Here is a 15,210-nt window from a genome sequence, read left to right as displayed (position 1 = left end):
TGCGCTTTACCACGTTCGGACCGCGATTGGCCAATCGGTCCGCGCAAGGAATCTCAACAAGTGCTCTGATTGGCTCGTCGTTCAATGGGCGAGGAAACTTCTCCGCAGAGTTGATGTTAGCAGGCTAATCCAGTGCAGAGGTAAAAAGCTAGTGTGAAGGTTGGAATCGGTCACTTAAAAGAACTACTCATTTCCATCAACTATTTATACATTTTTTCGGAAGAAGCAATATGGCTTCGGGTGGAGAGTAAGTACAATTTTTTTGGTGTGACATTTAGTGCGATCGTGGTTGTTTTGTTTTTTTGTTGAGAACCAGTTAGCCATGAAGCTAAAAGACGAACGCATCATAAACGGTGGTCAATGAAAAGTGCGAGTTTACACGCTACAGGTTTTTCATCCGAGCGCACATGTAAATTGATATTATTTTGCTCTCTTCAGATACTAACGTTTTCGTCACTCCTTAAAACTTTTGGGGAGTTTTAATGCGACTGAGTCTAATATCAGCTGCGTTTAGCATGGAAGCTAACCGGACTGAGTCATCTTGGCATATGATGGAGGCTTTCGGCCCCCCGGCATCTGCTCGGATAAACGCGTACAACACGCTTAAACGACTCGTATACCGCTTCATAAATATATATATACCTTTAATTGTCTATAATCGTGAAGCCGTGAATAAGCAACAAAGTGAGCTAAAGCGTCAAACCGGCTTTGTGTAAAAGCAAATAGTAGCAGGGGATGACTATAAATCCCGTGATCTGGATATTTCAACCATTAAACCGAAAACAACTTGACAAGATGTGACGTTAAAAACGTTAGATGTTAACTATACCTGACTCTAGAGCTTTTATAAACGCGAAAATGCTTGTATTTCAGCGATTTAAAATTAACACCGCAGCATTTGCTGTGTCATTGGCCACTGTAGATGGCTAACTGCTGCTAGCTCCCATCACACACTCTGAGAGGAATATAAATCATACATTCATCTACCTGAACAATATATGCTTAGATTGCGTAACTTACACGACAAAAAAACTAGCACTTATGTGAGGGAGTTAATTATACAGTTCAGAAGTATGTAGAAACCTAGCGTGTGTTGTCTGTTAGCTGTCACAGTGTTGTTAGCTAATTTACATACGCGTTGTTGGCCGCAGTCATTTGACGTCTGCCTGATAACTCTGTTTAGTTTCTTTTGTCCACTGTCTTTTCAGAAAAAAAAAACTATAAAACTGTAACTTAAATTGTTGAATTCTGCGGGATCAGTTGCACTTAGGCCTTGCTCACGACCACATCCTGGCCTAAATCTAGCGGATCATTACGGCTTTCAGTCCAGTGTTTTGTGGAAAGCTCTAGAGTAACTTGAGCTTGACAAACGTGCATAAGAGCAGAAATGCACTTATCCATCGACTCCATCGTAACAGCCAGGTTAATATCTAATGTTTCTCGTTTTTTTTTCTACATGAAAGTACTAACGTTACTTCATATGAACCGTAACGTATCTTTCACTTTCGCCTTAAGTGATACTGAAAGAAATAAAATAGCAACTATCTGTCTCTGGTAACCACATGAGAAATGTGAAACATTGTTATAGGGACAATTCACCTGACATTGTGATTGTCAGAATCATTGTCATTTAATCGCTAAGTTAAATTTGTTCTGTGGAACACAAAAGCACGTTTGTTCAATAACAGCCAGTCTTGGTTACCATTTTATATTGAGATTTTTTTTTTATTTTTTATTTTTTTATAAACCCTTTTCTGAGCCAATAAAAGTGAACTGTGTCTGAGACTGTCAACTGTCATTCTGCTGAACATCTTTTGTGTTTCACTGAGGGCCTCAGGTTACTTAAAATTATTTAAAATAAATCTGTTTAAATACTGAAAACACAAATTATCATGTAAACTGCGATAACATTTCCCCCTCAATAACTCTTGTTTTTAATGAAGAATGTATGAAGAACATACAGAATATTCTGGAATCATGTTTTTATATACATCTATATATCGGCTCTCTTTTTTTTTTTTTTTTAAATAAAGCATTTGTGAACCAGCATTATTGTCATAATTACAGCTGGAATACCAGAGGAAAACTTTTAGCCAGCATCATGGTCCTTTGAGTAAAAAAAGTTGAGCCACTGCTTTAAAATGCTGTTCTTTTCTATACAGATCCAAAAATGATGATCTTTCCACTGCCATTCTGAAGCAGAAGAACAGGCCAAATAGGTTGATTGTTGATGAATCCATCAATGAAGACAACAGTGTTGTGTCTCTCTCTCAGGTAACCTCTTGAGTTAAATGTATAAAAATATCCTCCTTCCTTTTTCACTTGTATGAGGTCTTTATGTCCCATCACATTTTCTCTGCTCTTTCAGGCAAAGATGGATGAGCTCCAGCTCTTTAGGGGGGACACAGTGCTGTTGAAGGGCAAGAAGAGGAGGGAGACTGTTTGCATCGTCCTGTCTGATGACACCTGCTCCGACGAAAAGGTTCGCATGAACAGGGTGGTCCGCAACAACCTCAGAGTGCGCCTTGGTGATGTCATCAGGTAAGACTGTTTTCTGTCTAAACTTTCATTACATTCCCAGGATCTTTCAGTCATTATATGTAGTTTCTGCCATTTTAGTTATTCTAAGTGACAGGACTATGATACTAGCATTTCAAAATGTACCTCTGAATATATGGATCATTCATTTGTTCATCTTTCTGGCTTTCAGTATTCAGCCATGTCCAGATGTGAAATATGGAAAGCGCATTCACGTTCTGCCCATCGATGACACAGTGGAGGGCATCACTGGCAACCTGTTTGAGGTCTATCTTAAGCCTTACTTCTTGGAGGCTTACCGACCAATCCGTAAAGGTAAATATAGCTTTAAAAATTATTATAAAAGTAATCAGGTAGGTTCTTTTTATTCTGTTCATTAAGTCAACTGTGAGATGTTACTTTTTATGTTTTCATTGTCTGTACCCTAGGCCGGTATGAGATTCTGACGGTATGATAACCTCAGATAAAAAAATATCACAGTATTGCGATTACAGCTCTAAAATGTTATTTTTAAATATCTGGGTAAAACTTTTTCTACTGAACACAATGTATTTTATTTTTAAGAAACCTATAGAACATTTTGGAACAGTAAACATGTCAGGATAAATAATTGAATTCTTTTTAAATAAAGTGCAGTCACTTAAGTGAGCCTAAACCAACAGCTCAATAATTAAAAACATAAATCAAAACATAATTTCTGTAAAAAAAAAAAAAGTTATTAAACCTGCAGCTCAACAAGGTTTTTGGAGACATGCTCACTTTCTGCATATTCATCTTTCAGTCCAGGTGAGGTACAAAGATGTGTGCACATACACGTAAGGAGAGAGAGTGCGAGTGTGTCTCACACACATGCACACACGGTCTCCCTCCGTACAACTCTCCAACAGTGGCAAAGACACCTGAGAGCCAGCAGGTTTTTTTTTTTTTTTAAATAGTGATTTTGAACAAATGTAAACACTGACTGCTCGCACCAACTGGAGGAGGAGTCATGTGACTCGTTATGCCCTTCGCTGCACACAACTGAGTACTGCACTTTCCGTCTTTGACACGTAAAAAAACTGTGCATACTGCAGGAACTGTATAGGGGAATTTTAGTGGCTTTGAAACCGTGAATTTTCTAAACCATGGTATACCTTGAAACTGGTTGTAGTCCCATGCCTGTTGTACACTACCATGCAAAAATTTGGGGTCGGTAGTTTTATTTGATAAATTCTTTTGATTTTGGAAGACTAATTCAGCAAGGATGCATTAAATTGATCAAGTGACAGACTTTTATTGGCTGCTGAAAATTCAGCTTTATCACAGGAATGAACTACATTTTAAAATGTATTTAAATTGAAGTTATTTTAAATTGTAGGATTTCATATATAATTTTATTTATGCTTTGTGAGCAAAAGAGTCTTCTTTCAAAGACATTAAAGAAACCCAAACATTTAAACAGTCTACATAATTTGGGTTTATATGCACTACTGTCTTTCATTCTTTTCTTGTATGTTTTGGCACTTACGTGGATTCCAGTTAAATTGGTGCATCGTGATGGTTGGCATGAAGTCTGATTTGTCACCTGATGGATTTCATTTGAAATGTCAGCTGTTGTTTAAAGACCTAGTAAAAGTTTGTGGTTTGTCTAAGACGACATTAACTGCAGTTGGTGTATAAAACAAATTTGAAGTGTTGATATTAATGTGTGGTTTTGCTTATTTATTTTTTTTCATAGGTGATATTTTCCTGGTCAGAGGAGGCATGCGTGCTGTGGAGTTCAAAGTGGTGGAGACCGACCCCAGCCCGTACTGTATTGTGGCCCCAGACACAGTGATCCACTGTGAGGGGGAACCCATCAAGAGAGAGGTCAGTAGATTTGACAAATGTTTCAAATTTTGTCGTGGTTTAAAATGTACTATATGGGTTAAGGGCATGTGAAGTGTGTATGATTGTATCCGCATGCCTGTTTGCAGGATGAGGAAGAGTCTCTGAATGAGGTTGGATATGATGACATTGGAGGGGTAAGGAAACAGCTCGCCCAAATCAAAGAAATGGTGGAGCTACCTCTGAGACACCCAGCTCTCTTCAAGGCTATTGGAGTGAAGGTAATTATCTGCACTCTAAGATATACACACATTAAGTTGTTTGCAGTCTGAGGCTCCAATCATTTCTTGTTTGTTCAGCCTCCCCGTGGCATTCTGCTGTATGGACCCCCTGGAACTGGAAAGACTCTTATCGCTCGTGCTGTGGCAAACGAAACTGGGGCATTCTTCTTCCTCATCAATGGTGCGGATGACAACACAGAATATAAATATGCCTAATTTAGTTATCTTTAATGGCTACTGATTGTTTTTTAACACTAAACGCATTTTGAAATCTTGATAAAATGAGCTTGACAAACTTTTGATGATCCCAGGACCTGAGATCATGAGTAAACTGGCAGGTGAATCTGAGAGCAATTTGCGCAAGGCTTTTGAGGAAGCAGAGAAGAACGCACCAGCCATCATCTTTATTGATGAACTTGATGCCATTGCACCAAAAAGAGAGAAGGTAAGACTTCTGAGTGGTGGTTTTTATCTGTTAGTGAAGTATTTTATTTGTTGCCTTTTTTGTGACATTAATACTATAAAAACTTTTCTGGCAAAAGCTGTTTCAGCCAAAACATTTTTACAAATTCTTGATTCTCCGCCACCCCTTTTTTTTCCCTGTTCTCGCAGTTTGAAAGACAATAAATCACTGAAAAGAGCACAGTGTCTGTTAACTAAAACTAATGAAGTCGGTTTTGTTAATTAAAACAAAGTTGAGAAAAAATATGAATGGGATAAAAACGTTTAGAAGAATGTTACATAAATTTGGAACATTCAGAATTCAAAATGCTTGTTCAATTTTAAAGCAAACCGCTCCATTGCATATCACCTACTTTAAAGCAACCTCTTATCTGAGATGTAAGCGTGTGAATTTCGAATTAGGGGTTATTGCAGTAAATGGTTCTCATCTGTTTTCTCAGACTCATGGTGAGGTGGAGAGGCGCATTGTGTCTCAGCTGCTCACTCTGATGGATGGACTGAAGCAAAGGGCTCATGTCATTGTCATGGCAGCCACTAACAGACCCAACAGCATTGACCCAGCCCTCAGGCGATTCGGTGAGATCACTTTGCCCAGTTGTTGCTCTGTAAAGAAGAAAAATCTTTTGCCAAGACATTTCTAGTTGATGTTCGGGATTCTTGGTATAGGCAGTGCACCTTAGAAGGGAACATCTTGTGCTGATGTTCTGACTCTCTTGATTTCAGGGCGCTTTGACAGAGAGGTGGACATCGGAATTCCAGACGCTACTGGAAGACTTGAGATACTTCAGATCCACACCAAGAACATGAAGCTTGCAGATGATGTTGATCTGGAGCAGGTGTGTTTCGGAGGATGTCAAAACGTTCAGTGATGATTTACTTTCATTTAAACTGGGTCTCCTTAATCAGGCACTGGCAGGAGCATCATGCCTGTTTAATTCTGCCCACTCATATTTTTGAGCCAAAGGGATTAAAAATTTTAAATGCATCTCCCCACAATAATGCAATTTCATATGTCACAATTTTGCAGATTATTATTTATTTTTTCTTCCTTCCTCCCTACCTTTCCATTGTGGAATAGAGATATTACTGATCAGTAGTTATCAGGTTAATTTGCACTTTTTTTTTTTTTTGCTTTTATACACTACTTTTGGATTTTAACAGACTAGGTCAGGTTTGAGTCCCATTGCAGCCTAAATTATTTAGGGCACCAAATGATTGGAGCTTGTGCCCCATCAAATACAGGCGCATAAGCAGTGTTATTTACATGCTACTGTAATTTTTGAATTTAGCTTTTATTTTTCTGTTTTTAGTTTAATTTATTAGTTTTTGTATATGATTTTGACTGAACTAAACCTAAAAAAAAGTAATATTTAAAACTGTTTAATTTGTTTCCAATTAGAAATATTTGTTTAAACAAAAACAAAAAAATTGTAAATGGCTCTTTTTTTTTTTTTTTTTTTTTTTCCATCTATTTTTTATAATCTTAATTTATTCCAGTTAACATATTTTAATGGCTTTAGTTCATGATGACTACCTTGGTGCGTTTTCAATTTCTTAATTTTTTTTTAACTGTCCATCGTTTGCCCCTTTAGGTTGCAAATGAGACCCATGGCCATGTGGGAGCTGATCTGGCTGCACTTTGCTCAGAGGCTGCTCTGCAAGCCATTCGAAAGAAAATGGACCTCATTGATCTGGAGGATGAGACCATCGACGCAGAGGTTATGAACTCCTTGGCTGTAACAATGGATGATTTCAGGGTGAGGATCTTAGTAACTCTTACAACCATCTGACCAATCAAATACAAAGAAATTGCATTCAGAAACTAAAGACACTATTGATTTGTCACCGTCTTCTACCAAACAGTGGGCTCTTAGCCAGAGCAACCCATCTGCTCTGAGAGAGACAGTTGTGGAGGTGCCCAACATCTCCTGGGAGGATATTGGTGGCCTTGATGATGTCAAGAGAGAGCTGCAGGAGCTGGTGCAGGTACGGAGCACACAAGTCCTGTTTGTTTTACGGTCAACAAAATGTTCTCTCAGCTACATCTCAAAACTTTCTTTGACATCCTTTCAAATGTTTCTGTCCTTTTTAGTACCCAGTGGAACATCCAGACAAATTCCTTAAGTTTGGCATGACCCCATCCAAGGGTGTGCTGTTCTATGGACCACCAGGTTGTGGTAAAACCCTGCTGGCCAAGGCAATTGCCAATGAGTGCCAGGCCAACTTCATCTCAATCAAGGGCCCAGAACTGCTCACCATGTGGTTTGGAGAATCAGAGGCTAATGTCCGTGAGATCTTTGACAAGGTATTTCATTTTGTATTCTCTATCAGGTGGTTTCTGACTGATTTTCGATGTTATGCTTCTCAAAGGCTACGGGTCTACTGATCTTGTTCGTTCTTGCTACAACTATAATGACAAATAAATGAAGGATCCATTTTAAAATTGTCCTGCTCCAGGCTCGTCAAGCTGCTCCTTGTGTGCTCTTCTTTGACGAATTGGACTCCATTGCTAAGGCTCGTGGTGGAAATGTTGGCGACGGTGGCGGTGCTGCTGACAGAGTCATTAACCAGATTCTCACAGAAATGGATGGTATGTCCAGCAAGAAGAACGTCTTCATAATTGGGGCCACCAACAGACCAGACATCATTGACCCTGCCATCCTCAGGCCTGGCCGACTGGACCAGCTTATCTACATCCCACTGCCTGATGAGAAGTCTCGCATTTCCATTCTCAAAGCTAACCTCAGGAAGTCTCCAATCTCAAAGGTGAAAGTGGATGGTTTTTTGTTCTTTTTAAATAGGGTTTTTATCTTCTTATTGGGTATTAATGTATTCCTTTGTGTGTAGGATGTTGACGTGGACTTCTTGGCCAAGATGACCAATGGCTTTTCCGGTGCTGACTTGACTGAGATCTGTCAGAGAGCCTGTAAACTGGCCATCCGTGAGTCCATTGAGAATGAAATCAGACGGGAACGTGAGAGGCAGACTAACCCTTCTGCAATGGTGAGATTTCATTGTTTGCCTAATGAAGTGCTGCTCTAAAGTTTTTTTTTTTTTTAGTACTTAGTTTTCATAGTTGGGCAAACTGAAGCGTATTTAAGTGTATTCCTAAATACTATGGTGTGATGGGTTTAAAAACTAGTATGATAGTTAGGATTTTCTTACATGTTGGTTTATTTTTCTTGGATATTCAGGAGGTGGAGGAAGATGACCCTGTGCCTGAGATTAGAAAGGACCATTTTGAGGAAGCCATGCGCTTTGCCCGCCGCTCTGTCAGTGATAACGACATCCGCAAATACGAGATGTTCGCACAGACCCTACAACAAAGCAGAGGCTTTGGCAGTTTCAGGTGGGATCTTAAGTCATGTTTAGTGGCAGATTTTGTTTTGAAGGAAGGAATGATGGAATTATGAAGGATTTTTATTTTATTAGAATGACAATATGAGCTCTGGGGATTAAGTGCATTAATGGGATAATATTGTCAATGTCATTTGTTTTCCATGTATTCATATTTATTTTTTGATTATTTTATTTAATAAGATTCCCATCCAGTAACCAAGGAGGAAGTGGACCAAGTCAGGGCTCTTCTGGTGGCGGTGGAGGCCCCATCTTCAATGAGGACAACGATGATGATCTTTATGGATAAATGTGACCACGTGGCTGACCCTCACAGGCCAATCTTCATACAGGCCGCCATGTACAAAAGACAAAAAATAAAAAAAATTCCACATTTTTAGGACTGTGCTTTTTGTCTATTATTTTCCGCTTTTCCTCTTATGTCCATTCCCCCTGTTTTTTATTCGCCTTGTTCTCCTTCTGTCAACCTCCCCCCTCTGTTGATGGAGAAAAGCATGTAGCTGCTTGTGTTTTGCTCTGGTTTGTGAAAGGATGATTTCTGATAACTTTAATCTTAACGTTCTGTGGGTGGGGGTAAATTTCAGTGAAAACTATACACGATAGTGATTTCATTAACTTTTCACAAGCTATATGAGCAGCTTTAGTGGTGGGGTTAGGCTGTTGGAAGGATTAAAAAAGAAAAAAATAATTGCTAATGACTTTTTTTTTTTATGAATGTAGCATATAATGTATTACAAGGTTGAAAAATGTTAAATAAAATTCACGAAATGGACCTCATGTTGTGGTGTTTAATTTGAAGTGGTATGGGATTTTCGAACATGTACAGATAATGATTGTATAATGTTTATCTCCTAAATAAATGCTTTTAAAAATGTGCATTTGGATAGGATTTAGTAACTTTTTATTTTTTTTTTATAAAAACCTCTTCTAGTTAAAAAAAAAAAAAAAACTAGGGTTTGTCATCTTTAAAAATGCACCGTATTTATGCTTGTTAAAAATTACCCAATTATTTCCTCTTGCAAATAACTTTGCTTTATAGTTGCTCTAGCTTAAATGTAAGTTGTTTGATACTGTCATGTGTGTACTCTATATGGGTTTGCCATAAAATCATAAACTAATTTAAATGCAGTTTATTTGACTTTGATTATGAAGAAATGGCAACTTCAATCCTAAGAGGTTTACACACTTTTCTGTTGAATTTTATTAATATGGATCACTGAAAGGAAAATGAGGGTGCTTTGCATCTCTCCAGACCTTTTGTCCATCTTTCTGTGGAGTGAAAAAAGATTTCAGTCACAAACAAATATTTCAAAACCGTGACCTACTGTATGCTTAACATATACTTAATACTCACCATTATAGTTGGAATGATACACCTCTCACTCCTGTTGAAGGATTCAATCACCTTCATGTCTTCATCAGATAATTTAAAATCAAACACCTGTGTGCAAATGTGAGCAATGATTATATTTACATAATTACCACTGTAACTCAATTCTCATTCAGCTGGTGTGTTCAAAATGCCACACCAGGTTTGATGGCAAATGTTATTGGTTCTCATGTCTTTTAAGCCATCACAAAGCACACACTCAGATCACACATATGAGATTTGATAAAGGAAAAATATTCACTAAATACTGAAATAATCTATTTGGGATTATCCTAATAACTTGTCCCCCTCTCTCCTCATTACAGCGCTTGTCCTCCAGGTGTCTCTGTATGTCCTCTCTTCTGTTGACATTCTGAATAAGCACTAATGATGTTTGACCTTGCTTACACTCCTCCAGGTTTATTTAAATCATGATTTGGTTACACGGAGGCTCAGTGGTTAAATAACCTGCCAAGGCATTTAAATTGAGATGCAAGAGCTCAGGTGCATGTGCTGAAATGAGGAGTCATGGAGGATGAATAATATTTTAAAGGTTGCGTGGAATGTCTGTCACAAGCATGTCCAAATGGATTTAGAAAAACAATGATAGGTTTTCTGGACAAACATTTAGTTCCGCCCCACAATCACACCATTGGTTGAGTCATTGTTGAGACTGTGATTGGTTGGTCTGGTTTTGCTGGCAAAGAGCCAAAAACCTTTTAGGAACGTCTACCTCTTATAGTTGTCTCTGGATGGTAAAATGGAGCAGGAGAAAGTAATATAACCTTGAAAAAATAAAGTTTTAAGACTTTTTTTCAACCTACCTCAATGTTCTGCTTGATCCTGGATGGAGTGACGCTTTTGGGAATGCAAACGACACCTCTCTGTATGTGCCATCTATGAGTCAAAAACAAATCCAGAAGTGTGTAATGTTCTCAAACTTACACTAATAATTAAGTAAATGTTCTGAGAGGAAAGGAGGAATCCCTACTCGTCAGACATTGTGGGCATATTCTTGGATCTGCTGACCATCCTCACCTGATAACGACCTGAGCAGGGGTCTTGTTATAACGCTCGGCCAAACCGACCACCCTTGGATCATCCAGCAGGTGGGCTTCTCCAGATGTAACCCATGGGCGATCAGGAGAACCCAGAGGACTGTAGGCTGTTACTGCCAGCCCTCGACTCCAGCAGTGAGATACCAGCTGAGTCTGAACCAGGTATGGATGGCACTCCACCTGAAAATAGTTTGGAATGAAACAAACAAAAAACTTTTTATAATAGTTATTATAAAATATATTTACATTTATTGAAATAAACAATACAACAGAATAGTTTAAATGGTAAAAAAAAAAAAAAAAATCATACTAATGACTAAGTATGATAAAGGACCACACAGGTAAAGTTGCAGTAATACCTTTATTGCCATTAGTTGTCAATGGCAAATTACAATTAATACAGTCTTTGGGTCTTTGCAATTATCACTGTTAAATACCTGGTTGACCACTGGCTTGTGTTTGGCAACGCTGAGAATGTCATCAATCTGTCTGGCATTGAAGTTTGACAAGCCAATGGCTTTTACCAGGCCTTGGTCAACCAGCTTCTCCATGGCTGCCCATGTGTTTCTATAGTGAGTGTCATCATACCGAATAGTGCCATCAGGTCGGCGGGGCATCAGCTCATCTCCTCTCCTGGAAGTATATTGAAAACACATTAGCTGTAATATTTTGTAGTACAAGTTTGTACTTTCAAACCATTCATTCAGTTGAAATTATGCCCACATTTGTTGCACAGAAACATATTTTATCCCACTGAACCTATTCTTTTCAAATACACTACTGTCCAGAAGTTTGGGTCAGTAAGATTATTTTCTTATTAAAAGACAATTGCTTCGTGGCCGTTGCGCTTTGTGTTCCAAGTTCGAGTCTCAGCTTGCAGAGCTTTGCGATCCTGTCCCCCCTCTTTCTCTCGCACTTTGCTTCAGAGGATTTGTATTTCAAATTATTGCTGTTGTTTTGAGCTAATCAAAGAATGCTGAAAAAAGTATACATTTTTCCACAAAAATATTAAGCAGCACAATGATAATAATAATAGGAGATTATAATCATAGGAAATGTTTCTTGTACAGCAAATCAGCATATTTTAGAATAATTTATAAAGGATTATGTGACATTAAAGACTGGGATAATGACTGCTGAAATTTTCGCAACAATTTTTAAAGATATTCAAATAGAAACCAGTTATCTAAAATTGTAATATTTAACATACTGCATTTTTTATTTTAAATAAATGCAGCCTTGATTAGCATAAAGAGACTTCTTTCAAAAATCTTTGAATGGTTGTGTATGTTGGTGAAATTGCTCCACTATCCAAGAGATAGATATGGAAACATAAAGACTTACTCAAAGGCCACTGGCCAGTGCATGAGATACAGGTCCAGATAACTGAGCCTCAGATCTGACAAAGACTTTTTGCAGGCCTCCTCCACATCATCTGGATGGTGCTTGGTGTTCCACAACTTGGAGGTCACAAAAATGTCTTCTGGTCTCAGAGGCTATATGATAGTTATAAATTACATGTGTGTGGTGTATTGATGATTTGATGGATTTCATGTATAGTTTTAGGTACCTTTCCTTCTCCAAGTCGCTCACTCAGGGCCTCTCCAACCTCTCGCTCATTGCTGTAAGCCGCTGCGCAGTCAATATGCCTGTAGCCACAGTCTAAAGCTGCTAATACGGCCTGCTTCACCTACAGTACAGCCACAATGAATAAATCAGCTAATAAACATACTGAAATAAGAATATACAGTGCATACTGTACAGTGCAATTTTGGGCTGTACTAAACTTTTTATCAGCTTATGTTGGTTTTGACACACCTGTCCTGGGGCACTTTTCCATGTTCCTAAGCCCACCGCTGGCATCTGCTGACCCGTGGAGAGAGCGATTGTTGCTGTCATGGTTTAATTAAAGCACTTTTTCCTATCAATAAAAACATTAATAAAAACACAAATTGTAGACCTGAATAAGTGTGCATTATTACTTTTATTATTTATTATTATCCATTATAAAATCTAGACTAACTTTAAAAAAAATGTAGCAATAGCCAAAAATGCATTGTCAAATTTTTCCTTTATGCCAAAAATGATTAGGATATTAAGATCATGTTCCATTAAGATATTTTGTACATTTCCTACCATAAATATATCAAAACAATTTTTGATATGCATTGCTAAGAACTTCATTTGGACAACTTTAAAGGTAATTTTCTCAAGACATAGATTTTGCACCCTCAGATTCCAGGTTTCAAATCGTTCTATCTCAGCCAAATATTGTCCTTTCCTAACCATAGGACAATGGTTAGGATAGGACAATACATCAATGGAAAGCTTATTTATTCAGCTTTCAGATGATGTATAAATCTTAATTTTACTTTGGTCATATTGAGGCTTCCTGCTCCTTTCCAGAGGTTTCCTAATACTTGAGATTTTTCACTCTATTCGCCTTGAATTAGAGTGATTATTTCAGGTTTAATAGGTTTAAAATAGAACCTATGTATATTAAACTTCATAAGATGAAAAAAGAAAGACAATATTTTGCTGAATTTTGCAAATCCACAGAATGAATGATTTAGTTTTTATCTTACCTCTGATAATGCTCCAGTACATGCAATCATACTGACACGGGTACTGAGCTTTTATACACTAAGGTCAAAGTCTTTGTTTACTAAAAGGCTGAACAATAACCAAAAGCCATCCACACAGCTACAGCTATCTGAGGAACATCATATGATAAGAACACTCAGACATATTTTGACTCTCTTTTTTCATTTAATCATACTAAACAGTATTGATGTCATCACTTGTCAGTGTGGCTTTGGGGGGAATGGAGTTAATGAAATGGCTTGGGTCAGGAAATGGCATCTGTTTATTCTGGTTATGTTCACAATGGAGCCATATATCAAAACAGTTCAGAGTCAGTCATTCTCACATGCTCAGGTTTAGCGCTCTCAGCTGTTAAGGCCCTCCTGCTGGACAAATATAGAGCCAGAGAATTATTACTGTCCGTCTCACGACTGCTCCAAGTGTTGTGACTTGGCAGCACGCTCAACTCAAGGTCCACTCGACATCCCTTATTTGGTCAGACTAAATGACTTAGTCATCTCAATGCGGGGGAAAAACCCTGCAACCCCCTGAATAACATTCTTGATTGTGGAGTCACTGGCAGTCTATTAGCACCAATGGCTAATTTTAAGTGAGGGTAGTCTTAGAACGCTTGTAATAAATAGCATGTGAGTATGTTTGTTTATTGTTAAACCTCTTTGTGTATTTGGCAATAGGAGGTTCATTTTAATTAGAGAGAAAAAATCATAAACTACTATTGTTACTGATATTTTTATCATTGATATGCAAATCTGCAGTAGCTTGGCATGGAATAGATGTATACTTAAATGATCTAATTGTTGTATTGGATTCAAACTTGAAACTACTGACTCTGCATACAGTGTTTATAATTATAAGATGTCCTAGTTTTTGGACCCACTGACAAAATACTAGCTGACTGCCTCAAAACTCAGTTTTTGGTAAATTTTTTTTTTTTTCTTCATGAATATGTATTCTGGTATTAAACAGCGAGGGCCATAAATCTCTTGGGTGACATCAGGCTAGAGTATTAGTGAGGCGGCAACACTTCTGGGAGCACAAACAAAAATAAATGTATTATTTAGGTAAGGAAATGCCTGATGGGTGTTTCAAAAAGTTGAAAAGAGGAAAAGGTTTTTTCGTATGCACTATAAGAGGCATCAGGACCCAGATTTTCTAAATATTAGTGACATTAATCTGAATATTGGAGGCCATGTTTCCTCCTAAATGTCTATGTTGGTTAGACCTGCTCTCCATCTCAACTCTGAAAACGGAATTTTTTTCAACAATGTCAAACAATTCAGATTAAACTTGTAAAGATGAAAATAGGGGACTCATACTTTCATATGTTCAGGTGCCAGTGGAAGACTTTGCCAATCAGACTTTAAAGGGGTCATGAACTGGGAAATCAAACTTCTCTTGATCTTTTGATAGATAAGAGGTCACTGTGCTATAAAAAAAAACATTCTGTAAGTTTCAGAAATCAAAATTTACTTAGTCTAAAAACAGCTTATATCGAAGCCAATCTGTCAAAACGACAGCTTGTGGAATTTGCCCCTTTATGACGTAATAGTGTGGCTAAACACCGCCTCTGCAGAAGATGATCAACACCTGCTTCTACAGCACTGCCTGTTTAGCCCCGCCCACCGATTCACACGTGTAGTGTAAATAACCAGAGAGGCAAACACAGGTCTACTCAGAAACCAAACGATAAACTTTATTAGATGAACTTTATTTTTAATAAAGTCAGTAAGTACTT

At 37.9% G+C, this 15,210-nt stretch overlaps 2 protein-coding genes across 2 annotated transcripts; one reads left to right on the top strand and one right to left on the bottom strand.

The window, feature by feature from the left end:
- The first annotated feature begins 86 nt into the window (after positions 1–86).
- Positions 87–9,216, top strand: LOC306870877 (transitional endoplasmic reticulum ATPase-like). The gene is made up of 17 exons (XM_079418371.1): positions 87–247; positions 2,163–2,274; positions 2,369–2,541; positions 2,711–2,853; positions 4,256–4,386; positions 4,494–4,625; positions 4,704–4,806; positions 4,937–5,070; positions 5,528–5,663; positions 5,811–5,923; positions 6,680–6,844; positions 6,951–7,073; positions 7,180–7,392; positions 7,545–7,853; positions 7,935–8,090; positions 8,282–8,436; positions 8,628–9,216. The coding sequence occupies exons 1-17, from the start codon at positions 231–233 to the stop codon at positions 8,731–8,733; spliced, it is 2,421 nt and encodes an 806-aa protein (XP_079274497.1). The 5' UTR covers positions 87–230; the 3' UTR covers positions 8,734–9,216.
- A 366-nt stretch (positions 9,217–9,582) lies between these two features.
- On the bottom strand, positions 9,583–13,485 carry LOC306870883 (aldo-keto reductase family 1 member A1-A-like). The gene is made up of 9 exons (XM_079418389.1): positions 13,457–13,485; positions 12,690–12,792; positions 12,442–12,561; positions 12,216–12,367; positions 11,309–11,504; positions 10,852–11,051; positions 10,638–10,710; positions 9,799–9,885; positions 9,583–9,713 (listed from the first exon to the last, which is right to left on the bottom strand). The coding sequence occupies exons 2-9, from the start codon at positions 12,768–12,770 to the stop codon at positions 9,648–9,650; spliced, it is 975 nt and encodes a 324-aa protein (XP_079274515.1). The 5' UTR covers positions 12,771–12,792; positions 13,457–13,485; the 3' UTR covers positions 9,583–9,647.
- Positions 13,486–15,210: the final 1,725 nt, after the last annotated feature.

The sequence above is a fragment of the Barbus barbus genome (assembly GCF_936440315.1).
Source record: "Barbus barbus genome assembly, chromosome: 6".
Lineage (NCBI taxonomy): Eukaryota > Metazoa > Chordata > Actinopteri > Cypriniformes > Cyprinidae > Barbus > Barbus barbus.
Note: the sequence above shows the minus strand (reverse complement) of the source record. Positions and strands in the feature narration are given on the sequence as shown.